Source organism: Gracilinanus agilis, chromosome 4 (genome assembly GCF_016433145.1).
Source record: "Gracilinanus agilis isolate LMUSP501 chromosome 4, AgileGrace, whole genome shotgun sequence".
Classification (NCBI taxonomy): domain Eukaryota; kingdom Metazoa; phylum Chordata; class Mammalia; order Didelphimorphia; family Didelphidae; genus Gracilinanus; species Gracilinanus agilis.
In genome coordinates, this window is record NC_058133.1 from 178,036,908 (window position 1) to 178,061,284 (window position 24,377).

Genomic DNA, 24,377 nt, shown 5'->3' on the forward strand with positions numbered 1-24,377 from the left:
CCCGCAGCCCCCGCCCGCCCCCAGCCCCGCTCCTCCCGCTCAGTTCCACTTGTGGTCTCCGCCGGCAGGGCAGGGACAGCTGCATTTCTAGCAGCGGGCCACTAGGAAGCTTGCCGGCGCCTCGCATTCTCCTCCTTCTCCCTCCCCAGCCAGAGCCCGAGTCGGAGCTAGAGCTGGAGGAGGTTCCCGGGACTGCACCCCCCTTCCCGAGCGCCGCGTCCCAGCACAGCCAGCCCATCCCGCCCGTGGCTTTCTGGGGCCACGAGCGGCGAGACTCGCACACCATCCAGGCGCCAGGGAAGAGAGTGGAGAAGCGCCCCTCGCTTATCTTGGGTAAGCGCCCCCTCCTCCCCGCTTTCCTTTCCTCTTCTCCTTCCCAGACTCGGTTCCTTCGATGTCTTGGCATCCGCCCGCCCTCCCCGCACCCCCTTCAGTACCCGAGATACGGCCGGGCCCCAGCCTGGGAGCCGCGGGGGCGCGGAAGGAACGTGGAGGCGGTGCGGGGATGAACGTAGCGTCGTGAATTGACTGCCAGTTCCAGTGGCCGTGGAACGTTCCCTGGAGCTCGTGCAGCCGGGAGCCGCGTGCCGGCAGCCCCCTCCCTACAGCCCCATGCTTTTCGCCCCGATCCCTTCCTGCCCGGTCCCAGTCCAGCCCCAGCCCCAAATACCCAGGGATGTGTGTGTATGGGTGTGGGTGTGTGTTCGCATGGACCGGGGAACGGACATGAGGGCGGGAGGGTGGTCGCGCGCAGGCGGCGCCGGGAAGGGAAAAGAGGCCTCGATGGGGCCAGGGCCGTTTCCCCGCCCCCCTCGCCCTCTGCCCCTTTCTGGTTGCTCCCAGCTTTGTGTGGGCGCCCCGAACACACCCTTCTCCGTGCTTTTTTAGTCTGGGGTGCAGAGTCGGGGCGCCAGCTCAGTTGACCTGTGCAAAGGAGGGGCACGAGTGCTAGGGGCCGAGTCTACCCCCGGCTGGGGAGGGGAGGGAAGGCTTCCTCTCTCCCTCGCTATAGGTCAGTTGAGCCCCTTCCCCCCACCCTCTCCCCAGGGAACCAAATCTCTCCCCAGCCTGAGAAGGGAAAGTTCAGAGCTTCTGCCTCCCCCATGCTTTCTCTCTTGTCTCAGCAGCCTCTCATTATTCATCCTTCTGTCTTCCTGCTCCAGCACATTGGTGATTTGATTTTATTCAGAATTTAAAAATTTTCCCCCTTCCTTCTCATTTTTCTCATTATCCCTGCATGGTTGCTTTTAAAGCTCCTTTCCCCTACTTCTCAACGTTCTCCACATTTCTTTTCCTTTTTCTTAAAAAAAAAAAAAAGATCAAGGCATCAAGCATCCCAAATGGAAAGAGGTGTAAAGGAATGTGAGGGCTCTTTTCTTTTGCTGGAGATGGGGGGAGTTTCCTGAGTGAATTTTCAAGAGAGAAGGTAAGGCAAGAGAAAACAAATGTGCCTTCAGGTTTAGAAATAAGTACCCGATATGGAATTCGAATCCAGTGCCCTCTCTGGGACATAGTGTCAGATGGAACCATAGAGGATCCATTGGCTGCTACATGTTCTGGTTCATCAAACTCTGGAAGCCATCAAAAGCAAATTTGTGGTGCTTCCATTGCTTAGTTGCTTTCCCTGGAGTCAGGGGCAATGTTCACCAGATTGGTTGGCTAGTTCCTCTCCTTTTTGGACAAACGATATCATCCTTTCTTCTCAGGGTGGAGGTTGTCAGGCTGTTGGAGAGCTATATCACCCATTTCAGTAGGCACTTTGTCCTTTTTCCCTTATGGAAGAAGACCAATGTTTGGTCTACCATGTTGCCATGGGGTTTTCCTAAGGGAAATTCTGGCCTGTTTTTGTGTTGTTTGGGCAACAGATCCAAATTGAAGGTACTTCTTGAAGAACCCAGATTTCTTTGCCTTTCTAGCAGGGAGCAGAGTGTAAGGTTGATGGTGAAAGGGGGGTTGTGGAGGGTTCTGCCTTTTGCTGGAGACATCATGAGAGTATGACTTACTTCTGGGAATATGGGGATAAGATTAGAAGAATGTATTGGCCATTCATTTGGTAGATTGTGAAAGATTAGAGGTGAATCTTCAAAGAAGATTGTGTAAATATTGGACCTTAGGCTGTTAGGATTGGTTAAGAGTGTGGCTACTTGGAGGCAAGAATGACAAAATTTCCATTGGATTATCTTCTAGATTTTGTGGTTCAGTTCAGTCCCTGCAAGGAAAACCTACCAGAGAAAGTTTCTCTAACTGTGGCACCTGAGCTAATGACTGGATAGAAAGAATTGGCATCTTTCTCTTTCACAGGGGAATTTTGGATATTTTTTTTTTTTACTTCTCTTGATCATCTTTTTTTCTCAATTCTGGCCTTCAAATATTGGACTGAAAAGGACTGGGAAGACAAAGGGATGTTGGATTTGTAATCCAAATTTCCTGGCCTGGAAATGGCTTGGGTAGCCTTGAAGAGATGGCACCCCTCTTTGCATCAATGACTTTCCTGTCTGTTCAGTGGAGTGGCTATGGGCACCCAGAAGACTGCTAAATTATTGGAAGGGAGGTGATTGGCGAGAGACTTTTCCATCTGCCACAGACTGTCCAAGGGAGCCAGCTCTGCCCCCTTTCAGAGTTTCATTTTTCTCATGTGGGAAATTGTGGTGAGGTCATTTCAGGAGGAGGAGGGTAGGTGATGACATCAAATAATGTGTGTAAATGATTGGCAGGAAGCTTGTGAGAAAGAAGGAGGCTGTGAAGTGTGTTTGCCTGGAGGCAGAGGCTAGATGGGGTAGAGAAACTCTGGAGCACAAGGAAGCTACACATGGAGATCTAGTGGCTTCAGGGGGTGAATAGAGATGGAGATAGAAGACCCTTTAACACCCTGACCAGCCTGAAGAGTGAGAGATTTGTCCTTTTCAGTTCTTATCTGTGTCTTATGGACTCAGAGATGCATACTTGTGGACAGCTGAACTTGTGTCTGGCTAGATTGCTGTTCCCAAATTTGACTTCCTGGAAGCCCCACATGTATCCATAAGAGCCTTTGTTCAAGGCATCTGTCTGTGAGTTTCTGCCCAGGTACTGACTGTCACTTCACATCCTCCCAGGGTGAGTTTGGGCCACTTGTCTTTGTAGTTAGTTCATTATCCATTCAGGGTCCTTTGTAATTTTCCATCGTTATCTTTTTTTTTCATCTGACAAACAAAAAAAGCTTGGAAGGATATAGAATGGTGCCTTGGAGGGAGGAAAATGCGGAATCAGTTTGTACTTCTGCCATTGAACTGAAGATGATTGAAGTTCACTAATTCTCCTCTCTTCTTCTCCTACCTCATCTTCAATGAGGAAACCAGAATCTTTTTTTTTGTTTGTTTGTTTTGTTTTGTTTTAAACCCTTGTACTTCTGTGTATTGTCTCATAGGTGGAAGATTGGTAAGGGTGGGCAATGGAGGTCAAGTGACTTGCCCAGGGTCACACAGCTGGGAAGTGGCTGAGGCCAGGTTTGAACCTAGGACCTCCTGTCTCTAGGCCTGACTCTCACTCCACTGAGCTACCCAGCTGCCCCAAACAGAATCTTTTTGCTACTCCTTCTAGCTAGCTATTCCATAAGGATCTTGCTCTCATTTATGTTTGTTGTTCAACTGTTTCAGTCATGGTTGACTCTTCGTGACCCTTTTTGGAGTTTTCTTGGCAAAGATACTGGAGTATTTGGCCATTTCCTTCTCCAGGTCCTTTGACAGATGAGGAAACTGAGGCAAATAGATTTAAGTGACTTGCCCAGGGTCACACAACTAGTAAGTGTCTGAGGCTGGATTTAAACTCAGGTCTAAGCCTGGTATTCTATCCATTGTGCTACAGGTAAAAGTTTAACTGAGGGTCTTAGGAAACAGAAAATCTTAACTTGTAGGGATAGGTGTCCAAAGTATCTAAGAAACCAGCTTCATCTTAGAATATATGGGATTGTAGGTAGAGGTGTCCAAAAAGAGACTGGAAGTATCTGGTAGTGATTTAGAGTGACTAACCCCTTTTCCTTTTCTTGGAGACTGTTCTGGAAGCTGGAGATGGGAGGTGGTATTATGAGGGAGGGGGTACAAGAGGGGACTTTCCCTTTTCTCTGTTAATGCCTTAAGAGGAGAAAAGAAGAGGAGATATGAAAAGGGGGATATGGGGGGAAACAACAGTCATTTAGGGACTTCATGGCACAAAATGGGGGTTGATTCCTGCAAAGAGATAGAATTTGGTAGAATCATATTTGGGATCAAGTTAGCTATATCCCTAGGGAGTCTTTGTCTGGGACCCTGAGAGTTAGTTGAACAAGGGAGCTGCTCTATTAGGGCCAGTAGTGAAGAACTTGTGTGTTTTCAGTGAACTAGGTATCTAGTTGAAAGGTCAATGATGTGTAGTACACCAAAGGGGGTAGTGAAAGGGCATGGGATAGGAAGCTTTGGAAGAGCAAAAAGACCAGCAAGAAAACAGCACTGTGAAAGATGAGAACACCAGCAAACTCCTATGGGAAAAGGAGAGCTGGGAGTTTGAAAGGACTTTTAAGTTTCAGTTACAACATGACCAAGGGAGAAATCCTCTAGCCTAAATGAATAGGGTTTGGTGGCAAAGTAGCAGAAGTAGGTGGTTGTTGTTTCCTGTGGTGTTGCTTCCCATCTGGAGAGAGAATCAGAGAGGGGGCATGGTCTCTAGGGGAAGGGAAATTGAAGTTTTAATTACGTTGAGTAAGAAAGCAGAACTCACAATAAAATTACTTGCCTACTATGTGTAAGGCAAACCTCAAAAAAAAAAAAAAAGGCAATCTGTTCAAAGTTTAGTCATCTTTAGGGATACATACTGAGCCCAGCTAATTAAATAAATAGCAGATACAGAGAAAATACAGGATAATTTCAGGAAGCAGAACAACAAACTAGAGAGATCAGGGAAGGCCTTGTATAGGAGCTGGCACCTTGAAGAAATCTTGGGGTAAGGAGGAAATGCATACCAATCCTCCTGGAACAATTGGGCAGGGACTTGGAGATCGTTGTGAACGTGAGGAGCAACTAGTAGGCTGGGCCAATTTGGTTGGAATATAGAGTGTGTGAAGGGGAGTAATTAGGAGTAAGATTGGAAAGATTGAATTCATTCATTTATTCATGGAAAGATGGGTGGGAGCCAGATTGTGGAGGGCTTTAAATGCCAGGCTGAGAATTTTGCATTTTATCCCAGAAGCAATAGTTGGCAAACATTTATTAAGGTCCTGCTTTGTGCCATGAACTGTGCTAAGAGCTGGGGGAATACAAAGAAAGGCAAAAAATAATCTCTGCTTTCAATGACTTTGTAAGATTTGTTGGGGAGGTGGGGCAGCACCTAGAGACAGAGACTGACTGAGAAAGACCCAGAGAAAGAGGAAGGGGAGGGGAGGAGAAAGGGAAAAGAAGATATTTGAATTTTAGGAATTACAATTTGGCCTCTTTCGAAGATGGATTAGAGAGAAAGGAATTTGGAGGCAGAGGGACCAATTAGAAGGCTGGTGTTCAGAGTGAAACAAAGAACAAGAAGGGAAGGCTTGCTCAGTTTTCTAAATCCTGTGAATATCTTGTTGGGTTTGGGGTGTGAAGTGGAAGTGTGGTTATTTGCTTGATATACTTTGTGGTTTTTCATAGATCTTAGAAACGTTGTAGCTTCATGTGGTTTCTTAGCCTGTATTTTGAACAGCTGAAGAGGGGAGAAAAGTTTGAGGACTCCTAGATAGTGAGCATGGATTTAGTAGCTCTTTTCTTTCCTCCAGGGAACGTATCAAGTTGCCCAAAATAATGTTTAGATTCAGGTAAGCTAAAAGGAAGAACTTTTAAAGGTAGCTATGAGGCTATTCCAGCAGATATTAGAGTGAGATTTTTGGTTTTGGAGAGGCGGGGATTTGGTAGGGGAGATTTTCCTTTGCTTTGATCATCTGGGTCAGAGCTCTTCCATTTCCAAGACACTGAGAGGAGTCAGAATATTTTAAAGCTGGGAGGGGCCTCATCTAGTCCAGCTCTCATTTGACAGGAGGACAAAGGATATGTGGGCAGGGAAATGACTTGACCTCACCTCGTGAGTGAACATATTTCAAAGCAGAGCACAAGTCTCTAGAATCCCAGTTCAGTGCTTATTTCTCCAAAGCAGGATAGTTAGACATGGGTCCATGCCATGACATTTAGTAAAACTTATGCTTCTCATAGAAGATGGACAAGAATCTCTTGTCAATGTATTAAATTCCCTAGTGAGGAGAGCCAAGAGAAAACTGGAAAGTGGTTAATGAGGATGCGCTATGAGTATAGTTGTACCCAATATATTTTTTTTTAACCCTTACCTTCCCTCTTGGAGTCAACCAAGGCAGAAGAGTGGTAAGGGTAGGCAATGGGGTCAAGTGACTGCCCAGGGTCACATAGCTGGGAAGTATCTGAGGCCAGATTTGAACCTAGGACCTCCCATCTCTAGGCCTGGCTCTCAATCCACTGAGCTACCCAGCTGCCCCCATATACTCAATCTTAATGGAGAAGAAATAGTAGGGAACTTCCTGATTCTTTCTGATTGATCTTGTGTTAGACACAGTGTGTGTGTGTATGTGTGTGTGTGTGTGTGTGAGAGAGAGAGAGAGAGAGAGAGAGAGAGAGAGAGGGAGGGAGGGAGGGAGGGAGAGAGAGAGAGAGAGATGACATTCCTTTAAATATTTAATTTAATTTTAATTTTTATTATTAAAAGTTTGTTTTCCCATGGTTATGTGGGTTCATGTTTTCTCCCTCCTCTCATACCTCCCCCCTTGTGGAGTTGACAAAGGTTGTACATATATGTTATCAATTGAACCCCAAATGGCATTCCTGATTATTTTTTGCTTATGCTAATAATTCCAGTTTACCTTGTCTGAGTAGCTGAGGAACTGAAGGAGGGAGAGGAAACCCCAAAGTCTTTTAAAGGATTTAAGGAGAACAGCCTTGTATTTGACAAATGAGGCCTGAATAATCTACAAACTTTATAATTTGTTCATGGATCATTAGAAATGTCGATTATATGTTCATCCATCCCAATTCTTGACTCTATTATTAGCCTTTTGGTCTCTAGAAGAAGCATAAAGGGTGTTTTTCAGACTGGTGAAAATATGCAGAAATAACCAGTTCTACACTGATCTTGCTAAGATGGCATAGAGAGCCCAGAAAGAAGAAACACATCCTATTCTCAGATGAAGCAGCTGATTAAAATTGAGCCAAATATGAACTGATGATGATAATGAATTGAAAACACAGGGCAGTGAACTTGGAGACCTAGGGTGAGACTAAATTGACTGGTTGAGAAATATGGAGAAATAGTCTCAGCATTAAGCAAAAGGGCAACCAGAGGACCTCTTCCTCCTCTCCTTTCTCTTCTCTGTCTCCTTCAGTCTTGTCATCCTTAGTTCATTTGAAAATCATCTTGTCATAAGATACTTAGTAAAATTATTTTTGCCACCAGCCCCCCATCCCTCCCCTTTAGAGTTCATTTGTTTTCTATGACCAACAAACTGTGTTGGGACTCATATAGTTGAGAGGAAAGCTCTCCTTCCACAAAGATAGTTGTGGAGAGATGATAAACTTGGAGCTCACTTTTTCTCTTTTATGCAATTGATGTTGATTTCTTCTTCTTTTTTTTTCAAACCCTTGACTTCTATCTTAGAATCAATATTATGTATCAGCTCTAAGGCAGAAGAGCAGTAAGGGCTAGGCAAAAAGGGTTAAGTGACTTGCTCAGGGTCACATAGCTAGGAAGTATCTGAGGCCAGGTTTAGAACCCAGGACCTCCCGTCTCTAGGCCTGGCTCTCAATCTGCTGAACCACCTAGCAGCTCTCTTACATCGATTTCAGTACAGACTACAACAGGAGAGAAGAGGTGAGGGAAGAATTTTCTTTAACCATTGGTTGTATCTGCTGAAAAGTGGGGAAAAAGTGGAAGAGCGGAAATTGAAGGGAACATCTGTGATCTAGAGGAACAGAGTAGGGGTGAATAGAGAGAATAAGTGGTTGGAAAGAAGTGATTGATTGGGCAGCTAGGTGGCACAATGAATAGGACCCTGGTTGAATTGTGGAACATACAAGTTCAAATCCTTAGCTGTGTGACCCTGGACAGGTCACCCAACCCCCCTGAGCTTTAGATGCCTCATCTGTAAAATGGAGATAATAATATCACTTTCCTTTCAGGGTTATGATGAGAATCAAATAGAAATAAAACATTTTGCAAACTGAAATTGATATGTAAATGCCAAATTTCCCCCCTTCAACTTTGTTTATTGATATTCTGAACATGAAAAAGTACAAAGGATTCAAACACAAAAGAAAACATGTACAGCCTTTTAAATACTCATCAAAATATATTTTTGATCCCAGCAGATATGAATTGTCATACTGTACAATATCAAATAAATAAATACCAGCCTTTCTATTTTATTAAGTGCTCTGATAGACACTGGAAAGTAAAGCACAATTTACATGCCTTCTCATTAATGTCTTGGTTTGCTATAAGAGTATAAGAAAGAAGCATGTAGCTACTGTTTTCCCACATGGGAAATCTTATTATTTTTTTTTTAAACCCTTGTACTTCGGTGTATTGTCTCATGGGTGGAAAAGTGGTAAGGGTGGGCAATGGGGGTCAAGTGACTTGCCCAGGGTCACACAGCTGGGAAGTGGCTGAGGCCGGGTTTGAACCTAGGACCTCCTGTCTCTAGTCCTGACTCTCACTCCACTGAGCTACCCAGCTGCCCCTTCTTATTTTTTTTAAAGTATGTACATGTGGGGTTTTTTAATTTTTTTCTTTTAATGCAGAAGGTTAACTTCGATTGTCAACTGATTTCTGAATAGCATTGAGTGGGTCCCATGCTAACCATTATTAGTCTACCCTGGAGATGAAGATAGAAGTTTTATATAGAGGAAGTAATCAGTGATTGTGTGCATATACCTGGAAGACTATATATTTGCAAAAAATAGATTTCTGTGATCCTGTTCTTAAACAGAACTCATTTGTAATGAGCCAGTGTCAGGAAGTCACATGGAATGTTTAAAAAAACCATTAGGTTACCTAGGTGATAGGGATTTTTCAGCACAGGAAATTTGCTTGGTGGGGAATGAAGGCTAGAGTGAGGTAAAGTGATATCATCTATGTTATCAGTTTTCTTTTTTCATCATCAGGCTTTCTAGGGCATTTGATTTGCAATTAACTATTTGTGGAGACAGTTTGGAGGAAGCTAGCTGATGATTGGCCCTTAAAGTACTACTCCTTAAGAAAACCTTTGGATTAGAGGGAAACAGGTTGGACTGAACATTCTGAGGCTTAGTTTATGGTGCCAGTCCTTTTATTTATACAGCCTGTCAGTTTCTAGTTTGCATCACATTTATTTGGGTTAATATTATTGGGGGATTAAGTGACTTGGTTCCACAGTGGGTTAGGGTTAAATGTGAGATTTTTTTTCTTTGTAAAATTTTGTCATGCAAAACACACTTCCATATTGGTCATTGTTGTAAGAGCAAAGTGATGCATAACCAAAACTCCCAGATAAAACCATAAATACACTGATGTGAAAGACAACTCCAACAGTTCTTTCTCTAGAGGTGGAGAGCACTCTCTGTCATTAGTCTTTCAGGATTGTCCCAGATCATTGCATTGCTGAGAACAGCCAAGTTTTCACAGATAATCATCGTCCAATATTGCTGTCACTGTGTATAATGTTCTCCCAGTTCTGCTTTTTTCACTCTGTATCAGTTCCTGCAGATCTTTCCAGCTTTTTCTGAAATCATCTTGCTTATCATTTTTTATAGCACAATAAATAGTATTCCATCACCAACATGTATTACAGTTTGTTCAGCCGTTCCCCAGTTGATAGACATACCCTCAGTTTCCTATTCTTTGCCACCAGAAAAAGAGCTGCTATAAATATTTTTGTATAAGTAGATCCTTTCCCTTTTTATGACCTCTTTGTGATTCAGACTCAGTAGTGATATTAGAGGATCAAAGGGTATGCACAGTTTTATAGCCCTTTGGGTTTAATTCCAAATTACCCTCCAGAATGGTAGGATCAGTTCACAACTCCATTAACAATGCATTAGTGTCCCAATTTTGCCATATCCTCTCTAAAATTTGCCACTTTTCTTTATTGCCATATTGGCCAATCTGACAGGTATGAGGTGGTACCTCAGTGTTGTTTTAATTTGCATTTCTCTAATCAAGAGGGCTTAAGAACATTTTTTCTAGTGATTATTGATGGCTTTGATTTCTTCATCTGAAAATTTTTTCTTCATATCCTTTGATGATTTGTCAATTGGGAAATAAATGTGAGATTTGAACCTGGGTCTTCCTGACTTCAGGCCCACTACTGCCCACTATATCATGCAGCTGCTAACCTTGAGTGTTGCAGGTGAATATTTAGTTCACAAGATCATAGACTGAGAGCTGAAATAATCCTTAACAGGTTACCTAGTCTAACACTGTCTTTTGACAGATGAGGAAACAGGCCCAGAAAAATTAAACAAACTGCCCCAAGTCACAGTTATGGACTTACACAGAACTGGAATTTGGACCCATGTCTCTGGCTCCACATGGATCACTTTTCCTACCATACTATAAGTGTTTAGTGAGCTGAATTGAGAAAAAAAAAAGAAGTAGGCCTACCACCCAAGATTTTGCAATCTAATTGAAGAAATCAGACATATATGACATAGCCAGGAAGAGTCATAAGACAAAATACTACACTTTCTGATAACTAGTTTTTAAAAGATCAAAATAAGATGAGTCATATCCTTAAGCAATAAAATTACAATGCCATCTAAGAAAAACATACTTTAGTTTAAAAATATGTTTAGTTTTTTTATTTAAAAATATATTTAGTTCCTGAAAATGGTTTTTCAGTTTTAGGTTTCACTAAGTTGCCTCTTCCACAAAATAAAGGAGTTATTCCTGATCAGGAGTTGTTCACAATGTGAAGTCTACAGATAGATCTCAGAGTGCCTATGAACTTAGGTGGAAAATATTTGCATCTTTAGTCCAATATTATTGGTTTCCTTGGCAATCCTATGAGTTTTATGTATTTAAAAACTCTCTTCTGTGAAGAGGTCTGTAGCCTTTACCAGACTGGCAAAGGGGTTCATGCCACACAAAAAGTTAAGAACCTCATATATGAGGTGAGCTGTGAGTTCCTTTCCAGCTCAAATGCTCTATGAATCTATAAGATACATTCCCAAGGCAGAAGAGCAGTAAAGGCTAGTCAATTGATGTCTTAGTACCATTTCTAAGATAGAAGAGTGGAGAGGGCAGCTGGGTAGCTCAGTGGGTGAGAGCCAGGCCTAGAGTTGGGAGGTCCTGGGTTCAAATTTGACCTCAGACACTTTGTAGCTGTGTGACCCTGGGCAAGTCACTTGACCTCTATTGCCTAGTCCTTACCACTCTCCTACTTTGGAACCAATACATAGTATTAATTCTAAGATGGAAGGTAAGGGTTAAAAAAAATAGAAGAATGGCACGGGGTAGGCAGTTGGGGTTAACTGACTTTCCCAGGGTCACATAATTTAACTGTCTTTTTGAACCTATCACCTCCCATCTCCAGGCATGGCTCTCTATCCACTGAGCTACCTAGCTTACTCTATAAAATACATTCATTGGAACCTTTCCTGGATAAGTCACAGGCTGATCCATATCATCCTGGTGTTGAAAGTCTATCTAGTCTTGAAAAAAAAAAATCATCTCTCTAGCATACCCAACAAGTGGTTATCCAACTTTGGCTGGAACTTCTTATCTCCCAAAGCAACTCAATTCATCTCTAGATAACTATAATTGACCCTGGACAAGTCATTTTGCTGCTATTTGTCTCAGTTTCCTCAACTCCAAAATGGAGATAATGAGAGCCCCTATCCCTAAGGGTTATTATGAGGATCAAATGAGATAATATTTGTAGAGTACTTAGCACAGTATCTGGCACACAACAGATACTTAATAAAAGCTTCTTTTCCTTCTCCCATAATTTTCAGGCAGTTTTTTTCTCCTATCGAGTCTAAATTTGTCTTTTTAAATTTTGACCTATTATTCCTACTTCTGACCATTGGGGCCAAGCAGACCATGTCCAATCCCCTTTGCATGTGATAGCCCTTCAGATATTTGAAGACAGCTTTTTCCCCCCAGTTTAAATTTATTTGTTTGTTTGTTACATTAAAGTTTCCATGGGGGACCCTGGTTCCAAGGCAGAAGGAAGTCTGGTGAAGATAGCCAGGGATCTGTGTTCTGTCCCTGTTCCAGTTAGCATTCTTGTCAGTGTCTCCAGTAAAGGCATCAATGGTAGATTAAGCAAATTTGCAGATAACTCAAAGCTGAGGAGAGCTAAAACACTAGATGACAGGATTAGGGTTCAGCAGGATCATGGCAAGCTAGATTATTAAGCCAAAATGTAATAAGAATAAATGTAAGGTCTTATATTTGGGTTCCAAAAAATAAGTTTTGTAACGTTGAAATCAAATGGAGGGCACTTACCTCCCAGGGTTGTTGTGAGAATCAAATGAGATAATATGTGTAAAGTGTTTAGTACGATGCCTGGCACATAATAAGAGCTTAATAAATGCTTATTTCCATCCTGTCTTCTTCATCTGATTTATAAAAACAATCCATGGGACAATTTGGGAGCTAATGTTAATGAAATCTTGTTAGCAGCATTCTCTCAGTTCCTACAAGGCAGTGAGGGTAGCTAGTGAGTTTGGAGGTAGCTTAGGTGTTTTGTGAGGCGCTTTCATCTTGGGCAATAGGGGATGTTGGAAAATGAGAAGTTGAATGACATTTAACATGGCAACTGGCCATCATTTATTTTAGGCAGAACATCTAGGGTGAATATTTTTAAAATGTTTTCTTTCATCTCCACAAAACAAATAAAACAGCCATATATCATATTGTTGTTCTGTCATTTCAGTCAGGTCTGGCTCCGAGATTCCATTTGGGGATTTCTTGGCAAAGATACTGGAGCGGTTTGTCATTTCCTTCTCCAGCTCATTTTACAGATGAGAAATGGAGGCCAATAGGGATAAAGGACTTGCTCAGGGTCACACAGCTAGTAAGTGTCTGAGGGTAGATTTGAACTCAGGAAGATGAGTCTTTCTAACTCTCAATGTAGTTTAGAGAGGATATAAATTCCATGCACAGAATATGATGTAAAAAATAGTCACTTTCTACATGAGACCTTTCCATCCTACCCCCCTACTGCCATTCTTTCTCCACAAGAATATTTTATATTTATGGTTTTCTTTTGTATATATGTCTCCTCTGATAGAGTATAGTGTCTCTGAAGGCAGGGATTGCTTCAGTCTTTGTCTTTGTATTTCTAGCACCTAACCTAGTGCCCGGACTGTCTCTTGATTGTTTGATGTGGACATATAGATGTATTGACTGGTAAAGCTGGAGAGGAGCTTAAAGGTCTTCTCTTTCAACCTTTTCATTTTACAGATGAGGAAACTAAGTGATTTCCCCAAGGTTGTACAGCTAGTTAATAACATATCAGGGGCCAGAATTCAGATTCCCCTTATTTCTAATTTATTGTTCTTCATATCAAACCATGAGAAGATTTTAGCTGACATTCCCATAGCACTTTAAAGTGTGAAAGGTGCTTTATATGTGTTATTCGATTGGATCCTCATAACCACCTTGGGAGGTAGGTGTGCTTTTATTATCTCCATTTTACAGATGAGGAAACTGAGGCTGAGAGTGGTTAAGTGACTTACCCAGGGTCACATAACTGCCAGAGGCAGGATTTGAACTCAGATCTTCCTGGTTCTAACTTCAGCATTTTTTTTACTATGTACTACCTAACTAGTGTCATTGTACTTCCAGGATCCTCAAATTCCTCACCTAGTGGCCAATCCAGCATTTACTAAGTGCCTATTTTGGCCCAACCACAGTGCCAGGGCTGTTTACCTGGTGATGAGCCTCTCTGAACTTACTTGGTTCAGATGGATTCCAATGCTGAAGGCTTATTGGAAGGCACATTTTCATGTGAATCCTGCTAAGTTTCCAAGTGGGCTGACATCATTTTCCAGGACTCACGTTCACTCCCATCTTGTAATGAAGCACTGGAAAAGGACTTTAGTGGAGGGGTTTTTTCCCTTTTTTTTTCAAATCCTGGTCCATATTTAAGAGTCCAGGAAGTAATTCTCTATCTCTGCCCAAGACAGAACAGGAATAAATGGCCTTTGCCTACCAGTCAATCAATCAAAATTTATTAAGAGCACCTATTATGTGCCAAGTACTGTGCTAAGTGTCAGGGATTCAAAAAGAGGCAAAAGACAGCCCTTGCTCTCAGAGAATTTACAGTCTAATGGGGGAGACAGCAAGCAAAGACATATATACAAAGCACTCTATATACATAATAATAGGAAATAAAAGAGAGAATGCCTTGGAATTAAGAGAGAGTGAGGAAGGCTTCCTCTAGAAGGTAGGATTTTGATCGAGATTTAAATAAGGAAGCCTGGGAGGGCAGTAGTCAGAGTGGAGGAGGGAGATTATTCCAAGCAATGAGGACAGTCTGAAAGAATCTTCCCATTTAGCTTGCAGCCTCCATGAGGGCCCCCTACACAAGCAAGTCCAGTCAACAACAAACACAGAAGAGAAGAGAGCAAAATCCGCTCTTGTCTCCATTTATCAAACCTATTCTCTGCCCACTATCTCTCACACATGATGTCTTGGGATCCAATTATGGCTTTCTATTTTGCTTGTGCTGCCAAGGGGGGCAGTCCAGGGGGCATTGCAGGGAAGATCACCCTGCCCCTCTGCTCACAATATCTTGACTCCATTGCTGTCCCTTTCTAGCTGCCATTCTATCCTCGTGACTCAATTCACCCAATGATTACCTTCACCCAGCTCTGGCCTTAGGGTCAAATTGTTGGCAAGAGATGAGGTCAAGTGCGCATTCTCAGGAGAGTAAATTTCCTTCACACAATCCCCCCTTTGATTCTTTGGGAGACAAACATGTTAAATCTCCTCACTTGGAGTTTCTAGATTAACATGTCAGGTCTCCCCAGTGAATCATTCCACATATGTAGCTTATACATTTAAAGATTCTCTTACTAGAGGTATTCAGAGCTGAGAGATAGAGGGTCTTGTTTGTGAAACAACCAGAAGGCCAGTATCACTGGATCAAAGAATAGATGTCAGGGAGTAAGGTATAACAAGACTAGAAAGGTAGGAGGGGCTAGGATATGAAGGCTTTGAATGCCAAATGGAGCATTTGGTATTTTCTTCTAGAGGCAATAGGAAGCCACTGGGGTTTATTGAGTGGGGTGTGTGGCACAATCAGACCTATGTTTCAGGCAAATTATGTTAGTGGCTAAATGGAGGATGGATTGGAGTGGGAAGAGACTTGAGGCAAAGACATCTACCAGCAAAGCACAGAAGGCATCTGGGCCCAGTTGAACTATCTTCACAGTGGTACTTATTGGTCAAATAGTTTGTCTCCATGAACAATTACTTTATTGTATCTGGATTTCCTCTAATAGCTAAAATGTTCACATTTGCTGAAAATTTTGATTTGTTGATGAGTGTTTGAAAGAGGGAGCATTTTGTTTTAATCTTTTTCAGATTGAAAGTATCTTTTTCAGAGAGAGTCAAAGTGGCAAAAACAGACATTTGGGTGTAATGAAAACATTTTTACAAATGTTTCCACAGGCTGGCTACTGATTATCAAGGATGAAGATAAGTGTGGGCATTTACAAAAAAAAAAGTACTTGGCTGAATTCCACACGTAATCAGTTAGGCCTTGTGTGTGCAAACATATTTCAGCCCATTTGTACTGATTGACCCTCTTCAAATGTGTGACAGGAGAGGTAGAGTCACAAAGAAGATCTTCTAAGTCTACGAGCATTCTTACTACATTGTATATTTATATCACTGTGTTTAAGTGTTCAGGATTTTGTTGTTGTTTAGTTGTTTTTCAGTTGTGTCTGGCTCTCCATGAGTTCATTTGAGGTTTTTTTGGCAAAGATACTGGAGTAGTTTGCCATTTCCTTCTCCAGCTCATTTTACAGTTGAAGAAACTGAGGCAAATAGGTTACATGACTTGTCCAGGGTTATATAGCTAGTAAGTGTCTGAGGCCAGATTTGAACTCTGGAAGATATGTGTTCCTGACTCCAGACCTGGCTCTCTATCCACTTCACTACTTGGCTTGCCACAACTGTTCAAGATACAGAAGGGAAAATTGAAACAAGCCTTACCTTTCAGGATCTTATGCCAGGTAATTTGAGGAAAGAACTAGCAATGGGTTAGATTAGGAAGGAGAGAAGTAGCCTTTGAAGGATTCTGAAAAACAATAGTGATGGCAGAGGCACTTCAGGGATAGGCTTTTTGCAAGTGGAATGTGTCTGGAGTCATGGAACAGTTTCAAATTGATTTTGATGGAGAGCAGAGTGTGCAGATAGGAATAATGGGGAATAAGACTAGAGAGGTAGGTTGGAGATAAACTGAGGAAGACCTTAAAGGACATGTTGAAGTGTTTTCTTTTTATCCTAGAGGCAATAGGGAGCCCCCAATGGTTTTTCAGTCTGAGGGAGATTCTTTTAGTTATGTGTGTGGAGGATAAATTGTTGAGGGGAGAGACTAGAAGCAAGGAGACTAGTTATTAAGAGTAGTCCATATGAGAGCGTATAAAAGGGGAAATATAAAGAAGGAAGAGAAATTGTAAAGTTAAAATCAACCCAGTTATTGGACTAATGGTGTACAATTTTTAGGGGACTTTTGGGGATTTTGCTAGCCTATTCTTGTTTATTTGATTTTGTGACTTTCCTGAGACTCTTAGAATTGTTGTTTTGTATCTATTTTATAAAATATAGTGAGATAAAATTAATTTTGAGATTTCCATACTACTGCTTGAGACAAATGAAGAGTTCCCTAGGATATTCTAAAATTAGAGTTGGGAGTCATTGTATGGTTTTTTTTTTTTGTTTTTTGTTTTTTGGCTGGAGATTCTCCATCCTGCCTAGCTGAGTTGCTTACATGGATGCAGCCTTCCCCAGAGACTAGGGGAAGAATGATATGAACTCTGGAAGTTGTTCAAGTGTGAAGAACACTTAAAGGGTGGGGAGAGATTGGGGCCATGGTAGGGGACATAGATAAGATTATTTCATGGAATTATATGGGGGAGAGGGATGGGAAGAAGAGCCACTTTCCAACTGGGACCAAGTAGAGGCCACGGTGAAATAGAAAGGAATTTGATTGGTGATTGGAAGTAAGGGATACATTTTCCTCTTCTTTGCTGGTATAGGACCCAATCTCTAAACTGTCACTGAGCATTCTTCTGCTTTAGTCTTAGTAACCAGAAGAAACTGCTAAGTGAAGGTACTCATTGAGCTAAAGCCCAAAAAAGTATATGAAGTCTTTATTGAAAATTTTTTTATTTTTTTATTGATATTTTATTTTATTTATTATTTTATTGATATCACTTCAAGGTGGCAAGGGGTGGGGGGGAGAGTTGAGAGGGAAGATAATGTGAAGCTGTTTATATTTGGCTGGGAAAAGCTTATGTGCCTCAATGCTTTCTCTGCTCTTATGAGCTGGCCAGATTTATGAGAGAATAAATCATTCTGCTAGTTTTCACCTTGGAAAGGAAAGAGAAGGAGCTGGATGTAGACTGAAGCTAGAACTCTTCAGGGCTTGACTACTAGCATTAGAGACACCAGGTTCCCAAGGTCTAGGTTCTGACTATTTCTTCTAAGGGTAAGATCCTTTGAGATGCCTTAGTCAAGTGGCTTCTGGTCTTTTCTCCTTGAACCCCTATACTGGACACCAGTGAAGTTTTGTGAACTTGAGATCTCAAAGGGAACTTGACTTAAAGTAAAATGCATGAATAACAAAGCTTGCTTTAGAGGCAAATACAAAAATTCACACAAAACGGTAGTGACTGTGATAAATGAGGGCCACCAAGTACTTGCTTCTGTCATCAGTAACTCATCTATCTTGGAATCAATACTAAGTATAGGTTCCAAGGCAGAAGACTGGTAAGGGCTAGGCAATGGGGTTAAGTGACTTGTCCAGGGTTACACAGCTAGGAAGTGTCTGAGGGTAGATTCGAACCCATGACCTCCTGCCTCCTGGCTTGGCTTTCTGTCCCCTGAGCTGCCCCATCAGTAATACTTTGAAATGGGTTCTGGTTGATTGCCATGACCAGATATCATCATTAACTCTGAGCAGGTAGCCAAACCAAATGCCAATAAAGCCCTTTCTTTACCTGTTGATTTTAGCTGGTCCTGGGATGCTCGGTACAGCCTTTCCATTCTAACAATACATGCACTTTTTTTTATGTTCTTGGCCTGCTCTCCCCAAAAGTGCCCAGGTGGGAAGTGAAGATGACTTGGCTATTGCTTTGGTGCTGTTGGTGGTGGTCTGGTCATGATAGTCAGCAAGTCCACTGAAAGGAGGAAGTGCTTTGTGACTTTCATTCATCAGAACATATGGGACATTAGAAAGAACAATGGTACCTAGAGGCAGAGACATGGGTTCAAATCTTGCCTCTGATACCTACAACCTTTATGACTTTAGAAAAGTTATTCTCTCAGGGCTTCAGTTATCTTTATCTGTAAAGTGAGAGGGATTGAACTTTTGACCAAATCTGTTGTCCTATGATCTTCCTTTGTCATTTCCAAGTGGGAGGCACTGTGGTACAGCACAAATACTGCTGACTCAAGTCAGAGGAAATGGATTCAAATCTCAAGTCTGACACTTATCACTTGGGATATGGGACAAGTCACTTAACCTACTTGAGCTTCATTTTCCTTATCGGTACAAAGAGGGAGGTGAACTAGATTGATTCTGAGGTTCTCTCCAAGTCTAGATCTATGGTTGCTATGGGTGTGCCTCCCTACTCCATGACATTTATCTGAGAAGTTGAGGAGATTCTTTGTCTTAGAGGCTTTCTTGATCTTTATATTTGATTGGGTCCTTACATGAGGTTGGGAACTAGTACCTTAGAGAAACTTTCTGTGGATGCCCTCTGAATATGATCCATATATATTAGACCCTTCCCATGAAAGTAGTCTAGATCAGAGGTATTAAGACTCATGGCAGCCCAAACCAGATTAAGATGTAATTGGGAAATATTTAACAAAATAAATAAAAATACAAAAAAGACAGATATTACATTTAAAACTAAGTCAAAATGCAGTCCACAGGAGCCTCATGTATGGTCCCTTTTTGATTTTGACACCATTGGTCAAATGACAGTGATTCCAATGGTCACTGTCTTTCTAAACTCTCTCTTTGACCTCACTGAACATAGACTCCACATTTGCATTTCTCTTTAGTTTCCCTTTATTTGCCACCTTTACACAATTGCCATCATAGCTATAGGGCTTAAAGTTGGAAGGGATCTTAGAAACCATTTATTCCAGTGCCCTTGTTTTACTCAAGAGTTCATTGAGGCCCACAAAGGCTAAGTGTCTTGTCCAAGATTTGGACTCATATTCTCCACCTTCAAACTCGGTGCTTTTTTTTTCTGATGCTATGCTGCTTCCCTATATATTCCATCCCTCCCAAGTCCCTTCCTGCTTGGAGAAGCCTTGGGGACATCTACCTCCTCCCAGTTAATTAAAAATTTATTTTATTGATGCCTTTGGTTTTATCTCAAATCATTTATGAATATAGTGCTACTTTTATTCCAACTGAATTCTCTTTTTAAACAAAGGATAAGCAGTTGGGGGTGGGGAACCCAACACTAAGACAAAATCTGACAATATAGGCAGTCTTTTATCCTTGTACTCTGCTGAGAGGAAGATTTGTTTAATTATCTGTCCTAGAGGACCAAGTCTGGTTATTATAATTACTCAGTTTGATTTCCTTTTCCTTTACATAATTGAAATAGAGTTAAGAGACTCACCCAGGGTCACATAGCTAGGAAGTGTCTGAGGTCAGATTTGAACTCAGGTCCTCTGGATTCTAGGCCTGGTTCTTTATCCATTGTGTTGCCTAGCTCCCGCCTCATTCAACTTTTGAAGTGTAGGTGGAGAGATTGCCTTTTTTTTTTGTTGTATGAGCATCCATCATGGTAGGAGTTGGCACTGGGAGTTGGAAGGGCAGAGGAGAGTTAGGGGTTTGAGAATTTTCATGCAGGGGCAGACCAAGTGACAGGCCATCTATTGCAGAGAAAAGGAAGTTCTGTTTGAGGAGTTGAGCTATGTCATTCCTTAACTTCCCTGATCTCAGACTCCTTAGTGATAAAAGAAGGTTGGGTCAGATGGTGTTCTGAGATCGCTTCAGTTCAGTATCTATGATCTCTTTTTTTGGCTGCTGCTTCAGTTTGTTTATTTTTTTGCCATCTTGACTTGCTAGTAGGGTGATGCTCTGTACTCCTCTTTTCTCAGAGGCTGCTTGAAGAAGTCTTTCTACCCCTTGTTCTCTGCCAAGGGAAACACTTTCCTGTGGCTGGAGGTCACTGCCAAAGCAAGGGCTCACTTGTCCTGACACCAGGATACACTGAGTTGCTAGAATGTCCTTATCTTTTCCTTCCTCATGTTTTAACTTTTTCAAGTACTCTCTGTGTCCATTCTGGAGTTGCTAGTTTCTTTTGCTACTGTTTTTACAGAATATCTTAGAGAGAGAGAGAGAGAGAGAAAGAGAGAGAGAGAGAGAGAGAGAGAGAGAGAGAGAGAGAGAGAGAGAGAGAGAGAGCGAGAGCGAGCGCATGTGGGCAACAATGTAACGTGTGAGGGCCCTTGTATTACAGAGAGCTAAGGAACTTTCCATTGTCAATTTAGCTCTGAGTTAAATGGGCTTGGGTCTCCAAAGGAGAGTATTTTGGTTTTCTTCTGAGATTCCCTTGGAAGGAAGTTAGAAGGAGAACTTTTTTGTATTGAATAATTAAGAAAAATTTTCCATGGTTCTAAAGGAGAATTCTGGTTAAATTACATCATCTTTACTCCTGGGGTGCTGTGTATGTGTGTGTATGAGGGGAGGGGAGAATCCCTCTTTCTTTTATATATTTTTTCTATTGTAAATGCCTCAATTCAGTCCCTAATTTCATTTGATGTTTGGGATTTGAGAAATCTGCCTCCAGCAAGGTAATTAAATTAGGAACTCTTAGGAGATGACATCCTGAGCATCTTAGAGAAGTGAGAATGATATGGATGATATGAAGGAAATCTTGGTGGAATCAAAGGATTTGTGCCTTGGTATGCCATAGGACAGTGGTCAGGGAAGAAGTGGACAAGGCCAACTGTGGGCACCAACTGGGGCTATTACAGAAATAGGTCAATTGAGATATCTAGGCTGCCTCATCATTGCTTATGTATGTTAGAAAACTCTGGGAGGTATGTATGTGAATATGTTTTTAGTGCTCCAAGTGGGCATATATGAAGGAAATATTGTGTTAAGATTACAGAGATCCCTGGGAGTTAGAAGATGTGAGTTTTAGCCCAGGTTCTGTTTGTGATATAGAACAGGTTTGGGCCTATCTCCTTCTGCTTCTTCCTCAGTCTCATTGAGGGGACTCAAGGCACAGCAGAATATAGAGTCAGAAGACTCAAATTCCAGTTCCACCTCTGCCTCCTATTTTGTTATCTTTGTAGTATTAGACAAGTTACTTTAACTCTCTCACCTCAGTTCCCTAATCTGTACAATGAATGAGTTATTATTTGAGCTCTAAATCTGTGGTTCTATGATCCCTTGGTCACCTGTCAAAAAGGGACTGAGGATCAATATTTCTTTAAAGGTCCCTTTTGGCCCAAATAGTCTATGACACTATATATACATATTCTTATATGAAAGTTATTCTTGTGTATGTGGATTTATCCAGAGCCATAGCTGCAGGATGAGTGGAAGAGTGTGTGTGTGTGTGTGTGTATGTGAGGGGAGAAGGGGATTAGGGACAAATCACTGTGTGGCAACCCTAATCCCCTGACTTGCATGTACAGGTGACATTCAGGTGAATTTAACTTCAAGGCTTTAAGGCACAAAAGGCATGGGTGTAGCCTGAGGGCTGGGAAGATTTTAGGGGGCTTATGCTCTCTGGTAGACTACCCTAGTTTCCTACCTGAAAGCGTGACATGTGCCTGTGATGTGTATATGGCTTCCCAAAAGACTTAATAAAACGGAAACTATTAAAACTGCACTAAAACTTTTGGAAGAGCCCATGTATCCATGTGACACAAACACACACACATGCAAGTTATACAGACTTGGCATTAGTTGGTCAGGCTGCTGTCCCCCAACCTCCAGGACACTCTTCTTCCTTTCCCCCAAAGTGAAAGGAAACATCCTCTCCCTCCCCACCCCCAGCCCACATATATAACATAAAGCCAAGGGCTGAAGTCGTTGGTCTTACCGGCCAGATCAGTAAGAGACATCAGGCCTAGCCTCCCAGAATATGAGAGATTTCATTCACCCCAGAATCCTGTGTGAAGGGTACCAGGCAGTTTCTTTGAAGGCAGTGACAACTCTAGGTTCTATATCAGCCCTCCAGGCTTAGGATAATGAAAGTGCTTCCTGCTGAAGAAACTCAGAGAGAAGAAGATGGGCGGATGAAAAATAAATAAATAAGCCCCCTCTGACCACAGAGCAATTTGCGGACTGAATTATTTAGAGAATGTGCTCGTTATCAGCTCTCTGGGGGAAGAGAGCGAGGGAGGAACATGTAGTTAGGAAGGCCTTTGAGTCTGTGTCTGAACATTTCCCCTAAAGTGTGCCTTGGCAAGGAATCCTCCCCAGGCATGTTGAAGGGCTGGGGAGGGAGAGAGGAAGCTCTTAGCAGAGATGAGCTCGCATCCCTAAGAGCTCCCTCCAGAAAGTGTGTGTGGGGGGCACTTTTGGCTGCCCTCCTTCTCCTCCTCTCCTCCCATCCCCCCTTTGAGTTGTTAGGGCAGAATTCATGGCCACAATTTAACCATCCTTCTCTCCAGTCTCATCTGGCCTGGGCTGAGAGGTTAAGGCAGAGGTGGTGTGAATGGCAGGTCAGATGAAAAATGCTCTCCCTCCCTCCTGGCTTGATGACTCACCGCTGGACTCTCCCATAATGAATTACATAAATAAATAAATCCCATTAACAGCTGGAACTATGTTCTGCTCAGATTGTGCTACTGCCTGGCTGGAGAGGGGGGTGGAGAGCAGGGGGACTGGGAATTTGGATAAAGGGGGGCACGGCTTCCTCCTTGGGAGGGTCTCTTCTAGTACCCTTCTAACAGGGGAAGCCATGGCATGTTTGCTTCGGAGACCTTCTCCTGATCTTGCCCCAACTCTGGGACCTGCTCAGAGACCTTTACCTCCCAGCAGCCTTGGTATAGTTCAGAACTTCACAAGCTGAGAGACAGCTTGACCTGCACTTGGGGGACTACTAATCTGCTTCAGGCCCTGGACACTGGCTAGCATTCTAACCACAGGATGCTAGAAAGCTCCCTGCTCCACCCTGGCTTCAAGGGCTTGGGGGTGCAGAAGGGGGGGGACTTCTATTTGGGTGGCACAGATAGATTTGTTTAGGGCAAAGGCCTTGGGTATCTGAACTACCAAAGGGACTAATGAAGAATTCAAGGGCCTTTGAACTTGGGGGAAATTGTTACTTTTTTTCCCTTTGATATAATTATTCCTTTTGCAATCCTGTGTGTTTTATTTTATGCATTTAAAAACATCACTTCTGAGAAGAGGTCCTTAGGTTTCACTAGATTGTCAAAGGGAGCCCATAACACACACACAAAAGGTTAACATCTCCTAGTTTAGGGGATGGAAAACATTGGGACCTTTTTTTATAACTGACCTGGCCCAGGCCTGCCAGAACTAAGCTTGGGAGGGGTTGGGGGGGGGGGAGGGAAGAGAAGGAAAAAAGCTTGTTGTCATGGCAATCCCTTCCTTTCCCTTCTCTGGGGGTAAATACTTTACTCTCAAAGCCAGCCTTGTCTCCCTGTGAGGACTTTTCAGTTCAAGCCTGTGGGGCCTTTTCAAATCTGGATTTTGGTGGATTGCTGGGGGGAGGAGAAGAATTAGGAAGGGGCCTTGAAGCTAGGACTGGTGAGAGTACTCTGAGTTTGGGGGTAATTCCCTCAGCTCAGCTTCAGCTAAGGGCCAGAAGAGGCTTAAGGACCAGGAATGTCTCATCTCCAAGCAACAGAGTTTGTTTTTTATCAGGAGGAGGGTAGGGCAGGAAGGAGGAGGGGAAGGAAATAGCTTTCCCCCCTTTCCCCCCCCATAAAGACTTAAGCTACTTGACAAGCCTCAGTATGGAAAACCCTGGCTTCTGAACAATTTTAAGAGTGAAACCTAGAGAGAAACAGTGCCTTATCTGAGACTGAGACTGTCTGCAATGATCTTTGGAGTGGGGCTTTACTTCTTCAATTGGTCATGAATAGGAGATAAATTGTCTCAGTTTAAAAGATAAGTCTGCATCAGATTTGAGATTACTGAAGAGGACAAAATC

At 42.5% G+C, this 24,377-nt stretch overlaps 1 protein-coding gene across 1 annotated transcript in view; it reads left to right on the top strand.

Annotated features, from left to right (window-relative positions):
- Nucleotides 1-24,377, top strand: part of LOC123246130 — a 144,929-nt gene that overhangs the window by 46,501 nt on the left and 74,051 nt on the right. The window contains exon 3 of the mRNA XM_044675069.1: nt 69-333. Coding sequence (XP_044531004.1) covers nt 69-333 — 265 coding nt within the window. The remainder of the gene's footprint in view (nt 1-68; nt 334-24,377) is intronic.